Source organism: Lissotriton vulgaris, chromosome 5 (genome assembly GCF_964263255.1).
Source record: "Lissotriton vulgaris chromosome 5, aLisVul1.2, whole genome shotgun sequence".
Lineage (NCBI taxonomy): Eukaryota > Metazoa > Chordata > Amphibia > Caudata > Salamandridae > Lissotriton > Lissotriton vulgaris.
This window is the reverse complement of record NC_141693.1, coordinates 1,808,028,620-1,808,043,139: the sequence shown is the minus strand read 5'-3', so window position 1 is coordinate 1,808,043,139 and position 14,520 is coordinate 1,808,028,620. Positions and strand designations below refer to the sequence as shown.

Sequence of the window (14,520 nt, the reverse complement as noted above, 5' to 3'; positions counted from 1 at the left end):
GTCTAAAAAGCCAAATGGCTGAAGAAGAGTGCACCAAAGTCCTTTAAAGTATATTTACAATGCAAAATGTTTGCCATAAATTGTGCAGACCCAAAAATGAGAGATACATTATTACTGTTGACCCCTTAAATGGTAAAAATGCTGCTGGTACCACAAGCAAGGATGCTACACCTCAAACACTCCAGGCTCCCAGTTTACTTGTTTCCACTCAATTTTGTGTTTTGTTTCCCTTTTACCATATCTTAACGACAATGTGACATATTTTTAAATTCTAAGAACAACACGTGACATTGAGAAACAATTACACAAAATCTGCAAGAAAAAGGTTTATTGTTGGACAACAGAAGAGTGTCATTCCAGATTCAAGAGGTAAAAAAGTAAGCTTTAACAGACTATGCCTTCCCCAAGATTTAAAATCTAGTGTTCATGATTATATGTGCTGCCCTATGATATCCCATAAACTCTGTGATTCCAGATGGAACCACATCATCCTGAAAGTTCACCCATCAGCCATAGAAGAGTAGTCCTTTCTCAGGGATCCTTCCACGAGTGCTGTTCTGTTCTTCGGGGTTATTTTCCATCATGGTGATGATTGCTGGGAATGGCCATTCACCATGTGTTGCGAGTGTGCCTTAGCGGTGTGGCTGTTCCACCACGCTTTGTTTAGTGGATGAAACCAGTTTTCCATCGACCATCTCTTCAACATAGGTAATCATCCTCTTCGTTTTAGTTGACTCTACAAGACAAGATGTTAAAGGATGTTACTCCATGGAGACACTTGTGATGATCACGCTTTTTATTAATACATCATACCAAATGAGGTAAGCTTTTGTCATGTCAAAGTCGAAATAGCTAGTTGGCAAATTGAGAGTTTTTGCAACGTGAATGGGCTCTATGAAGCAAAATGAACAGGGGAGGAGCTATGGGACTATCTCAACTCGAGAATGTATTACTTGCTAGCTGACACACCTTTACTTGATGCTAATAATAGCATCTTACATTCGACATCTTTGTCCCAAGTATCATCTATCCCGTCATCCCTTATACCTGCATGGTGTACCACCCCTTATTAATCCATTTTGGCTTTCCCCTTTCGCTGTTTCACTCCAACTGTCTCATCTACTACTCTGTTTTTACCCCTTTGTAGATTTGATGGCTTCCTGGGTTGTTATTTCATTGGTACTTCAAATGCTACTGTTTCAATGCACACAGGAATTAGGGCCCTCACCGATACCGAGTGACAAAGTAAAAAGTCTCGGAATCAAGATTGACAATGAGTTGTCAATGGCCAGTCAGATCTCCTCAGTAGTAGGGATGTGTTCTGGCTTGATCAGACAGTTACGAAAGTTGGCCCCTCTTCTTTCCTTTTCTGCACTCCGTATGGTAGTCTCCGCCACCATCGTTTCGAGGCTGGATTATGGGAACGCCCTTTATTTAGGTCTGCCTAAAATCTTGATTAATAGACTGCAGGTGGTCCTGAAAGACGCGGTGCATCTGATCTTCAAGTTACCTAGAAGATCCCATGCCTCTCCTTTACTGCTCAAGCTACACTGGCTCCCCATTGAACAGAGGGTGGAGTTTAAGAGCCTGTGCACAGCCCATAAGGCCATCTATGGGCAAGCCCCTGCGTACATTAAAGAACGCTTGGAGGTGTACACCCCCAAGCGAGCCTTAAGGTCCGCCGAATCCCAGCTTCTGGTCTGCCCTTGCTACAAGTTAAAAACCAAAGGAGGGAGGTCTTTCTCGGTTCTGGTCCCACAGATCTGGAACAATCTACCAGAATCACTTCGGAAAGAAGCGAATCTCCTCCGTTTCAGGAAACTGCTAAAAACCTTTTTATTTAGGGAGGCACTTGACCCAGCTGAATAAGTCTTATTACATGCCCCTGCCTCTCTCTTGTCCTCATTCACTGTTGTTTGTTATCTGGTCTCGAGCGCCTAGAGACCTGTAGGTGAGTTGGTGCTATAAAAAAACTAAGCTAACAATACAATAACAATATATTACTCCTTTTCCTTACTATCATATCATTGATATTATATCTTATGCTCTCTTATTATGCGGATATATTTATATCCTACCTAAATGTTGCCTCTGCTTTGTATGCAAAGCGCTCTGCCAACTCTATGGGAATGCTGTTCAGATACAAAAAAAGAACAAATTAATGAAATAAAAAATTATATTTGTTTGTGTTTCTATCTTTCATATTTTTAGAGGGTGTTGCTATCAGGTTGATATTTGACAGTGCTTGAATGGTATCTTTGGTTGCAAACCAAAGGTACCTCGTTTAGGGACTGGGAATTAGTATTTAATTTTTAAACAACAAGAGAGAGAAAGACAGAAAAGAGAGCAAGAAGGGGGAAGAGAAAGACGGGAAAAAAGGAAACACATGAGAAAGCAAAATATAGACAAGAACTTGTCATACTGAGCTATACAGGTAAGAAGTGTAGATTGGTGAGAGAAAGATGCAGCCGGTGGAATAAGAAACAGATAAACATGTCATTCAGCTGCCCTAGCATTCGGCACCTCCAGTGGTTGCCTCGCAAGAAACACTTTGGAGCATGGCACTTGAAAAAAATAAAATTAAACAACAAATTTCTTTGCCCACGCCAGATCTGCGGAAATCAATCGTGTATGCTTTTTAATCGTGCCAAAGTCCTGTGATAGATACTTTGAAGGCCTCCAAATTTGATTTGTGTGGGTCAAAATCTCTAGTAAGCACCCTTTGACTCCTACCTCCAGTACACATGGCAGTGGCTTCTTTTGTGGTGGGCTGATTATACTCAAAGACATAACTCCATGGACCCCAGACCAGATCAATTTTATGCCAATCAAACACTTACCTTTGCCGGAGCTTGCGGAGGAAGTTCCCTTGGTTGTTGTTGATGACCCTCTGCAGGAAAAAAATAATAATAATCCAGTGGATCCAGGTCATTTCCTGTCCTGAAGTAGCATATGACGTATTGCACTCCCTACGCCATCCATTCAATCTCTCCTCTTTCTCCTCCTATATTGTATGTGTGTGTGTGTTATAGTGGCTATTTGGAAGGAAGAACACAATCTCAAGTATCACATCATGACCATGACCAAGAGTGGTCTTCACCATCAATGTTCTCGGTATAACTCATCAAAGAGCCTTGTCTCACATTACTGGAAAAAGTCCTGTCAAACTCAGCCATGTTGCTCAATACCCTACGATGTATCTCAGTTGCATTAGATCTGAATATTTAGAATTGTGTTGCACGAACAAACTGTGGCCACAGCATTATCTTTCCTTTCTAGAAAATCCATGAGGGGTCATTGTTTGACTTAAAACTTATGACCTGTGAAAGAGACCTATGTGGACATAACGCAGACTGCAAATCCACTCCAGTACATAGGCAGCACTGTACTAGCACTGGCCAATAGATGTTGCTGCTCTGTGACTATCTATCTTTTCTTTTGTTGCAGACACAAAAGCTTGAATGACTCATTGGAGGGGCAGGAAAGATCGAAAAGATGGACCGTCAAAGAGTAAAAGAGGGGAAAAGGTAGCAGGAATAGAGGGAATGAGGAAGGAGTCCAGTTGGAGTGGTCATTCTCAAAATGCGAATATGACATTGAAAATACCTATAGTACTTTTTGTGTGGCAGGTCTGCACTATCCCTACACTACCCAACTGGTGCAGACAGACAAGAGTCTTACAGCCTGACTTAGAGTTGGGTAATTGTGGAAAATCCACTGATTTGTTGTGGAAATACTAAATCTAGACAATAGCCCGCTAACAGAATTTCCTTCACCATACGGATCAAATCATGTGAGCGTCATATGGTGGAGGAATATTATGGCTTCTACTGAGGATTAGTGACCTCAACAAAGAGGATTAATAAACCTTCTCAACCAACATCACCATCCAACTCATGACTTTGCAACCTCCTGAATGGCCATCTTCCTTTAGCTCTCTTTGGTCTTTAGCGCTGAAGCCCTTACCCTCCCTCTCCATCCAGCAGGCGCCTGTAGGTCTGGATCTCCATCTCCAGCCGGCTCTTGATGTCCAAGAGCTGCTTGTAATCGTCGCTCTGGCTCTCCATGTCCATGCGGATCTGGTTGAGTTGCTCCTCAAGGCTGCCAATAGTGGTCTGGATCATCGCCAGCTGCGAGCAGTACCGCCCCTCTGTCTCTGCCAGTGTTTCTTCAAGGGATCTTTTCTGGGATGATATCATATATACAATGTTTAGGAGCAAGTAACAGGAGCGTAACAATTGAATTTTTATTAGAAGTGAAGAGGCCGTCTCATGCTACTTTGGTACATAAGGTGAATTATACAGGTAAGCTGGGCACCACCTTTCCCCCACCTCTTTTTGCCAGTGGTGTAGCTACATCCTTAGTCAATCGGATTTGGAACATATGTGATGTCCAGCTGATGGTGTCATATGTGACCACCTCTGACATGTGTCCCAGCTGAACAACGGTGCTTTGCACTCGCAATACCGACAGAAAATGTAAAGTTCCAACTCGCACTGCACAAAAGGGCATTTTACTATGGCCACTGTAAATTGCACTGCATATTTTGCAGATCCATACAATCCAGTGCTTAATTTGAGCCCGTGGTTTCTGGTGCTAGGCACCGGCACGCAATTGGCAGCACCAGTTCTAATGACAGTCCACAACACAGTGTCTGTCAAAATTTGTGATAGGAACAACAGTCAATATACATTAAAAATGAATAACACCTGTCACTCACACCATTATTATAGCTTCGGTCAGCCTGAAATAGTTTAAATTGTCACACTTGCGGGAGTGCAGTGGTTAGTACTTGTGTTGGTTCAGTCATTGGCAGCGCAGGCAGGGTCGGTGGGTGGTGCAGACTGCAGTGGCCTTCCGAGAAGGGCCCTGGCACTCACTTTTTTATTTTATTTTTACAAATTAAGCACTGAATCACAGGGGGGAAGATAACGGCAGATATATTCTTGAAAAAGTCACATCCTCCCCTTAACAGGTAAAGCAAAAAAAAAAAAACATGCAAAGGAGTAGCCGGAAATCGACCCCCACCCCAAAACCATCCTCTAATCACACAAAGCAAGGAAAGCAGTGAAACCCGACGCTCCTTAAAAGTTCCTTCAAACAATGTGTACCCCGCCCGTCCATCTACCCTTTTATCCCTCCAACATTCCATCTTTACATCCGTCCAGCTGTCCATCTCTTCACCTTTATTACCACCCACCTGTCCTCATCCAAGCATACTTCTTTCTATTCACCCATCTTCCCAGCCATCCTTTCATGTTTACTTCCAGCCAGCCTTTAACTATCGAATATATATTGTATCCATCCATCATGTTACGCCTCCACCCATTCACTCTTATTCATCTGTCCATTCTTCCTTTTACGCGATGATCCTTTCCCTCCAAATCTTCCCCGTTAATCCATCCATGCTTTCAGTCTTCGTTCCCTTCATTTTGTTCGCCCATCTGCCCTTTCTTTCACTTTTCCTCCTTTGCTTGTACATTTCCTTCTTTGCTGTCACCGCTCCATCCTCCGCCCATTCTTTCTTTGCCCTTTCCATCTATCCATCATTTTTCTCTCATCCTTACTTTTTCCTTCTCATCTTCCCCTCCCATCCTCGATGTTTTCTAATAGTCCCTCTCCCAGTGTGTATCACGTATCCCCATCATTCCATCTTCTTTGCTTCTGTCACTGTACATTTGAGCCTACACCCCTCTAGGCACGGTTTTACCTAAACGTGTTATTTGCATTTGTCTGCACGCTTGCAGACCGAAAAGGCCAATGAACAGCTAATTGCAGTTTCTGTAGGACCCAGTTTCCCAGCCCTCTGTGCCCAGTGGCTGCCCCCGCTTACGCTGCTGGCATGTGAACCAGCTCTCTCGTACCATGGCAAGGGCCGACTGCAGCTCGATCTCCAGGCTCTGCACTGACCGCCTCAGTTCGCTCAGCTCAGACTTGGTGGTCTGCACTTGTTCCACGCCCGTGGCGAGTTCCTTCTTTAGTTGTTTGCTCTACAAGAACACAAAGGGAGGAAAAACACAACGATCATTTGCTGGGTCCTCCCATGTTTTGATTAGCAGCAATCCCACCGACTGGTGGACACCCACCCCAAGAACCTGCTCAGCAGACTGCTGCATGGGCGCCCATCCTAACGAGGCACCCAGAAGACATCTTGGTTGTCGCTGAACTCAATCATGCCACTAACAAGCGTTGGTCTGTGCTGTTGTGTATAAGGGTGCCAGCATGCTGAGGTGCATATACCATTGGTTCGGTGCTGCAGTGCATCGTTCTGGGACCTCTCAATTATCTGAGTCAAGGTGGGATTGTATTCCTGTGTATTGGCACTGTGTGGTCTGTTGATGAATTATTGTGTAACTGAGAAGCTGTTACATTCACAGTTCTGTTGGATGAGTTTGAAGTTGGTTTATGTAGAGTTTCCTGGTGATTCTGTGAGGTACCGATGTCTTGGGGCTGAAGTGTGTTATTGCTTTGGTAATGCCTAGCCAGCAAGCTACTGTTATTTTATCCTTCAATGTGCCATGTACTCTAACATGTTCTCTTGCATCAGCGAGGGGCGGTAACGTGAGCAATGGATGTGCTGCAGCAGCAAATCTTTCCTAACTAAATGGCTTTGGCGCCCTTCTTAGAACATGAGTGAGTTGTGAGACCTCAAGACACAGCCTCAAGGCTCTACGATAGGAACAGGAGGCCTCATAAATGATCGAGGCCTCATGACTAGTGCAGCAGGCCTTATGACAGAGCTAGGTGGCCTTTGACAGGACCAGGAAACCTCATGGTAAGACCAGGAAACCTCATGATGTGGCTCGGAGGTATCCATGCGGGGCTGACAGGCTTCATGACATGGCCAGGTGGCCTCATTACAGGGCTGGGAGGACTCAGGACTGAGCCAAGTGGCCTAATAACTGAGACGAGAGGCATCAGGATGTGGCTAGGAGGCATCTTGGTAGAACCTGGAGCCCTGATGACAGAGCCAGAGAACTAGACGACGGGGCTGGGAGGCCTCATAACTGAGCGAGAGGCCTCATGGCATGACCGTGAGGACTCATAACTGAGGCCTAGCTGGGAGGCATCTCAACAGGGCCATGAGGTCTCTCAATCTCGTTCTTTACGTGCTGAGAGTTTTTTAATGTCTCTGGGCTATTGCACAGACATGCACTTTGAGCTAGAAAGTAGTTAGTGCTATAGGGAGCCCAAATGATCTCTTGTCCCAGCAGTGCCAGGTGTATGGTATATGATGTCCCTAAAGCGTTACCATGGATCTTGGAATATGTCATGTATTAGTGGCAGATATTGCTGCTACCTTCTTGATAGCCGACCGCCATCGCTCACCTGCTCCAGGAAATTTGCCTCTGCTTTTTCGCGGTTCCTACTAGCGACCTCCTCGTACTGCCTCCTCATGTCATCCAGAATCTTGAGGAGGTCGATACCCGGTGCAGCGTTCATCTCCACAGTCAGTTCTCCGGCGCTTCCACCAGCGAGAGCCTTCATCTCCTGGGCAGGTGGAAAAGACAACAAACAGGTTATAAACACCCAATGGCTGAGCACTGTCAGCTTCATTCACTGCAAAGGAGATCTCTTTGGACTTAGAATTGTCACTGCATAGGAGCTCTTGCTAAGTGTAGAACTTTGACTGTAAATGAGCTCTCTCTAAGAGCAGAACATTAATTGCACAGGAACTCTTACAAAGAGCACAGCTTTGCAGAATTTTCACTGTATAGAAGCTATCACTGAGCGGCGATCTTGCACTGAGTATAGAGCCCTCACTGCACTCTAGGACTGCTATGCACATGAACCATGATTGCAAAGGAGCTCAGAGTTTTAACTGATATATATATATATATATATACATACATATATATATATGTATGTACATATATATATATATAATTTTTTTATTGCTCTACATTAATCATAAATATATCAATTGAATCTACATTATTATTTGGCATAACATGTTTTACTCAATTCGTTTGAGTTGAACAAACTTCTTTTTTTTACTTTTCCCCTTTACTTTCTCACTGCGAGACTCCACTGTAGGGGTGGAGGTCTCCCCATTATAAAGTATAGGAACGTTGAAAAGAAACTGGTATACATTACAATAAATTAGTAAAAATATTTGCATGTTAAATATTGATGTAAATTAATATATATTTATTTTGAATGTAGGACGATAAAGAAAATGTGCCAATGTTATTAGCCTAATTTTGAATTAAATCTTTTAAAAAATTAAAATATATTAAATTACATCAACATCGTTCTTTGGAAGTGTAAATAAAAACAAAATCCAACCTAAAATAAACAAATATTGTGTATTATGCAATCATTATTATTAAAAGTGCGGCACATAATGAATTAAAAGTACATCAATCATATTTAAAAAAAAAGATATTGGTACATTATTTTTTACATTAAAAAAGGACATTATATATTTATAATTGAATAGTAAATATGTTTTATTTTTATATGTTTTAAATTAAACTATATATCTTTATATTTCTAACTATTTAAAATATTTTTTTAACATTATTTCCTATGGAGTTTAATTTTCAGTTCATAAGTCTATTCTTTTCTATGGGAATGGGCTGCAGTACCAGTGGTTTGCCATGTGTGACGCAGGACTTATTACTGTTTCTATTTCGGCAGAAGTAACTTACACTCATAAATGTGGCCCCACCTCCTTTTAAAGAGGAGCGGAAACGTGTGCATGTATGCTTTTGAGTAACTTTACAATCAGATTTTCTGAATAGGGAAAAGTAGTAAAGTCACTCAAAAGTGAAAGAGTAAATTGCACATGTAATTTACTACTCACAAGTCTAATTTATATGTGTGAATTTCCCGGAAGGTCATTTAATCATTTTTAGCAGTTTAGCAGACTTTGACTTAGACATTACCAAGGTCTGTGGAAGAAGTACTTGTCTTCGGAGTATCTATCTCCCTTTCTCTTGCTCACCTCACATTCTTCTGCAGTCTCTCAGTTAGATGCTGTTTTTTCTGAAACACCCCATGTGCACATCTCAAACCTCTTCTGTTTCTTTTTCAGCGTCTACTTTTCACTCTCTGCTAAACATATTTCCTTGCATCTCATTCACTTCACCAAGCCCACCCTCCTGCCCATCCACACACAACACCCACTCACCTGTAATTGTTTAACTTTTAGACTATTGATGTTTAGACAGCTGTGTACCTTCACCAACATTTGCATGGAATCACGCCTTCAGTTGGTACACCTGGCCATTGCTCTGTGCGCTCTTTGGATGATAAGCAGGAATTGTCAACCCTTTTCTCACCCAGTTACTGACACTGTAAAAAATGTGCACTACCTTCAGCCTGAACTCACAGCCCTCAAAAGTGGCCTGTTATAAACATCCATCCACAACCTGAACCCACTCTTTTCACAGTACACACCATACATAGGTAATACAACAGAAACGCTACATCCTAGAAAAAGCAGATACTCTTAGGGAATAAACACCTAAGTAAAACGTGAAGTGTAAACAGGAACAACATCATTGTTTCCTTGCTGAAAGGGAAGTGCCTATCTTCTCCAGCTGCGGTTGTCTCCCATTGGTGGACACAAGAGCTGAGGGAGCAGGACTCTTTAAGATGGGCCACCTGCATTACCCAATCAAAAGCACTAACTCTGGGCGCTTTGTGTTAGAACCACACAAGTGAATGACACCTTGCCTAGATGAGGAATGACAGGCTGTGTGTATCTTTCATAAGGTACCTCTTCGTGGTTCTTCTTCAGGTAGGCCAATTCCTCAGTTAGGCTTTCGATCTGGACCTCTAGGTCAGACTTGGACAGGGTCAGCTCATCCAGGACACGGCGTAGTCCATTGATGTCAGCCTCCACACTCTGGCGTAGTAGAAGCTCGTTCTCATACCTAGAGCGTAAACGTAGAGTCATAGATTAAAAGAAAGCATACATCCATCTTTCTTTCTTTCCTTTCTCCCCCCCCCCTTCTTTCCATCTTTCCTTTCGCAAAATAGGGAGATGGGAAAAATGCCACACTTATAAAGCCCACCAGTGTGGCACAGGATGTCCATCAGCCTACCAGTGGGCACCATGAGAGAAGCCACTGTGGGGAGAACTCCTCTGTCCTTGGAAATGCCATCACCTTCTAAAGGTAAATGTACACAAACTATGAGATCAAATACTCAGTTTTATCACACATCTAAGGTGTTCCACTGCATTTTGCTGAGATTCAGCCTTTATGTTGGTCAATCACAGGCGGGTAACGCCATTCACAATCTAACTTCTCAGTCACTACAGCGAGGCAAGCCAGCATTATCAGAATCATTTTCAAAATCCTGTCCCGAACTATGTCCCGGCCAGTGTTTGTTGGCAGTGGCATGCATCAAGACCTTTGTGCAGACATGGCCGATAATCTAAGAAATGTCTATTAAACAAAACCCATTTCAAAGAGAATGCATGGGAAGGTCGAAGGCAAAAATAAAGTTGGGATATAGGGTTGGGAAAAATTTAGTATATAGGGTAATCACTTGACTACTGTTTTAGTGATCGAACCAGTATTTTAGTGGAAGACTGATGAAAAGATGTTGAGGAAAATAATTAAAATCTCGTGTTTATCCCCTTCCATATATACACTGGAAGCAACAAGTGCAAGATGAAAACACGTCAAAAGCTGTTATATCCAAAAGCAGCTTCTGGTCCTACTAGAATCCCAAAACACGCACAATTCATCCTTTCTCCGAGAAAGGCGGCAACCCTGGTGGAAGAGAGCAAGAAAACACATGCATTCCCATGGAGGGCTGAATACCAAAAATAAGAGGCTTTGGCAAAGCTAATATGGCTGTCTTTAATGCGCCTAAACATGTAAACAGAGACATTCACTTATGCTGCTTGCATGCGTTGCATGCACAACTGCCTTCACTCTTGACTTTACCGTTGTTGTGGGGGTTGGAGGGAGTAGCAAAAAAATATTTATTTTCCACATAGAATGCTTATAGGAGGTAAAGAATTATTTGTGACAGGCAGAGTGGTGTACTCTTCGATTGCAATATAGTCCCTCCTCATTTCAATGGCAACATTTCCTGGCAGGTGGAAAGATACACCAAACAGCTAATAAACAAGAGAATATTAGGTGAAGGAATACTAATCCTCCACGTGGAGCCAAATAGTAGCCTATGTGTATTTTAAGGAATTGGTAACAACATGCCTTTCAGACAGCCACACTGTCAAATCAGACCTAAACACAGTCTAAATGTCCCCTCAGAACTAAACAATGGAAGGATGCAACTCAGCCAATCAGAATACTGTGAGACGGACATGCCACCGAGCAGGACAAACAGAAGACCAGGAAGGAGAATCATCACATTTTCAACCTTGACCTAACAAAGGAGTGGGTGGGGGGAGGGGGCTACAATAACCATCCCTTCCTATGACGCTGACTGCCACGGGCGGCCTCACTGGTTGGCTACCATTTCCAATCCACGCATTGCACGTTCTCAGAACTTGAAACCCTGACATTTAAGGGGCGGGACTTTAGGCACTGACGAGTTCGAGATAACTGCCTGCCATCATGAAGGGTGAAATTTACCTGACCTTGCGGGTGATGTATAAGTGTTGCCTACCCACATGTGTGGCTAGTCTCACTTGAGTTTGGTTAGTAAAGTTTTGAATACTCTGGGACAAGAAGACCTAAGTTCAAACACTGGCCTCCTTCTTGGCCGGAATGATGTGACCCTAGAAACTCACTTTATACTCCCGAGTCTCTCTTAACGATCAGCTCCTTGCATGGGTGGGGGCAGGCATGTCTATTTTACTTAGCACCTGACTCGCTTTCTAGCTAGCGCTTAGTTGAACTTTAATAGTTAAAGCGCTATATACATTACATTTCAATGCGATGTAACCAGTAGGAGAAGTTAGAGTAAAAGCTCGCCCTTGTGGCAGTGGCCCCTCACGTTCTATGGAGGCTGGTTTGTGTAGAGGGTACTGGGCCCTTACACTCGGTACCACAGATTCGTTGCATCCCTCAATGTAACGGTAAAGGCGCTGCTCTTGCCCCAGGCTAAGAAACCTCATACAAAGGTTTGCATTTTTGCTAATCTGATAGATTTATGTATTCAATACCTCAATACCTTTCAAAAGCACAAAACTAAGCTTTTTCACGTTCTACAAAATGTTGGTCAACATCTCATAAATATAAAAAAAAGGTGCATCATTTCTTTTCGAAAGGGGCAACTTCCCGCACAAATGACTGAGCCACTACTGTACAGCACACCTCTCCTTTTCTTTACATTGCATATATTTACACATTTCAGACACAAAGTGATAACTCATATGCTCAGAATCAAGCATGCTGTCAACTGCTGAGGCTGAAATTAAAATGGAGGTTGTACATGTCATCCATCTATCCTTCATTCATTAGTCTATCTGTACAGAGCGCCCAAAGAGTGTATTTGCTGCATGCCATGCCCCGCATCTGTGCCACTCACTTGAGTTTGAAGTCGTCTGCGGCCAGCCTGGCATTGTCGATCTGCAGGACCACCTTGGCGTTGTCCACCGTGGCGCTCATGATCTGGGAAAGAGAAGTTTGAGAACTTAGAACAGGTTTAGGGGCCCTCGGACAGAGTCAAGCAATTGGTCACTGCCCGCTGGTATTTTGAATCTGCCAAAAGCCAGTGTGGCACACCAGACTTCAGAATGTTTCCTTCCTTTGAAGAAACTATTAAGCATGGTTATTGGTGACGCTTAGAGGACCCTTTTGGAAATAGAGGCGCTTTACTGGTGAACTTTGACCACACTGTGAACGTAACGTTGAGTCAATTAGTGGTACTTGTGGTCTCCGAAAACTGTGAAAATCACCACGATCCCATTATTGTTGCTGGAGCTGTTCCTGTGCTTTACATGTTAAAAGGTAGTCCTGACCTGAAGAAGCGCACACGTGAGGCAAGCTCACGGTGACGTGTGTACCTCATCTTTTTCAGCTATCCAAAGACTTCAGCAATACCTAGAAGCACACTTTGGCGTACACGTGCGGCATATTCATTCTTATAAGGAATCATTTATCTCAGTGGCCTTCATTCTTCCCTCTTTTACTAAATAAGTTCCCAAACAGACCCAGATTTAGTTTTTACTCCCACTATAACATAAGGTGCATTTGTAAAGCGCACGTTCAGCCGTAGGCATCTTGGTGCTCTCATTTTATCGACCTCAGACGGATGAGAGGCTGAGTGGACCTTCTGGGATTTGAACCTGTGACCTTGAGGTCGAACAAAGACCTCTGCAGGTGACACATTAGTCCACTGAGCCACCAGACATCACATCTTTTTCCTTTTCTCAGGGATATTGTATTCGGAGGCCTGCCTGGCTGGCTACTGCACTGCTATGAGGATTGCCTCTTTCAGCCTAGCGACACCTACCATCCCTGCTGGGTGTGTGGTTGCAGACAGATGCACCCTGTTATTTCTCACCTTGTGCTGTATGTCTTCGATGGTGGCGTAGTACTTGCTGTAATCCCGGGTACCCACACCTGGGGTTCGGTGCTTTTCGTACCACTCGCGGATCTTGCGTTCCAGCTCAGTGTTGGCGTCCTCTAGGGCCCTCACCTTGTCCAAGTAGGTGGCCAGGCGGTCATTGAGGTTCTGCATGGTCTGCTTCTCAGTGCCGCCAGAGAGAAGACCCTCGCTGAGCCCACCCCCAAAACCACCTCCACCAAAAGCTGCACCACTGCCGGCAAAGCCCCCGCCACCGCCTCCATAGCCACCGCCACCGCTACCGCCTCCAAAGCCACCACCAGCACCGCCTCCATAGCCACCACCACCACTGCCTCCATAGCCACCTTGCCCTCCATAGCCAAAGCCAACACCAACCCCATAACCACTAGCAAACTCAGCACCACCATAGCTATCACCAAAGCCGCCGCTTTCCATGCCTCCTCCAAAGCCAGAGTCGTAGCCCCCGCTGAAGCCACCCCCACCAGCACTACTATATTGGGAGGACTTCACTGATTTTCGGACAGAGAGACTGCTGCCCCCGTAGCTGGGGGCACCTACAGATCGAGCAGCACTGAAGGTACTCATCGCGGCCAAGCAAAACCGAAGGGAGTGACCCTTGGGAAGATAGCAAGAGCAGGAAATAAGCAACCTAGCATGGTGCGATCACCATTATATACAGAATCCTCTGGGTGTTCCTGCCCATTGTGCCACCTCCTTTTTCCTTAACAAGCAGTTTTCGTGCCAACTCGGCATACCAGCTCCAAATTAAGTAATTTATGGAATTCTTAAGTGTTCATTTCTGTGAAATGTGATGCCCTGAGGGTGCCCGTATTCTGTGAACAGCGCTAAATGGGTGGGGTGGAACTAATCTTCCATTAAATGTTTGGACGATCTTTTGATTATTATAAATGTACACAGGCAAGATTGCTTCTACCTTTCCTCCCTTCCCCATACTCTCCTCAAAGGGCGGGAATGGCGGAGTGGGACTAGTCTTGCACCGGCAAACACTTGCCCAAGGGAGTGACTAATGTGATTTTTGGCAGGTCTGCCAGAGATGTC

The 14,520-nt window shown here is 44.1% G+C and overlaps 1 protein-coding gene across 2 annotated transcripts; it reads right to left on the bottom strand.

The window, feature by feature from the left end:
- Window positions 1–313: 313 nt before the first annotated feature.
- On the bottom strand, window positions 314–14,116 carry LOC147717246 (keratin, type I cytoskeletal 12-like). 2 transcript variants are annotated; one of them, XM_086924194.1, is made up of 9 exons: window positions 13,438–14,116; window positions 12,460–12,542; window positions 9,728–9,884; window positions 7,330–7,491; window positions 5,865–5,990; window positions 3,967–4,184; window positions 2,841–2,890; window positions 2,079–2,132; window positions 314–736 (listed from the first exon to the last, which is right to left on the bottom strand). In XM_086924194.1, the coding sequence occupies exons 1-8, from the start codon at window positions 14,044–14,046 to the stop codon at window positions 2,122–2,124; spliced, it is 1,416 nt and encodes a 471-aa protein (XP_086780320.1). In that variant the 5' UTR covers window positions 14,047–14,116; the 3' UTR covers window positions 314–736; window positions 2,079–2,121. The 2 variants fall into 2 exon arrangements, with proteins under 2 accessions (XP_086780320.1, XP_086780318.1); XM_086924192.1 differs by lacking the exon at window positions 2,079–2,132.
- Window positions 14,117–14,520: the final 404 nt, after the last annotated feature.

What these genes read in the sequence shown, in the direction of transcription:
- LOC147717246 (XM_086924192.1), bottom strand. Translation starts at nt 14,046, where the DNA reads ATGAGTACCTTCAGTGCTGCTCGATCTGTAGGTGCCCCCAGCTACGGG. An exon ending in TGAAGAAGAACCACGAAGAG is followed by an intron (nt 7,492 to 9,727) that starts GTACCTTATGAA and finishes CCACCTGCCCAG; the next exon opens with GAGATGAAGGCTCTCGCTGG. An exon ending in CTGCTGGATGGAGAGGGAGG is followed by an intron (nt 2,891 to 3,966) that starts GTAAGGGCTTCA and finishes TTTTTCCTGCAG; the next exon opens with AGGGTCATCAACAACAACCA.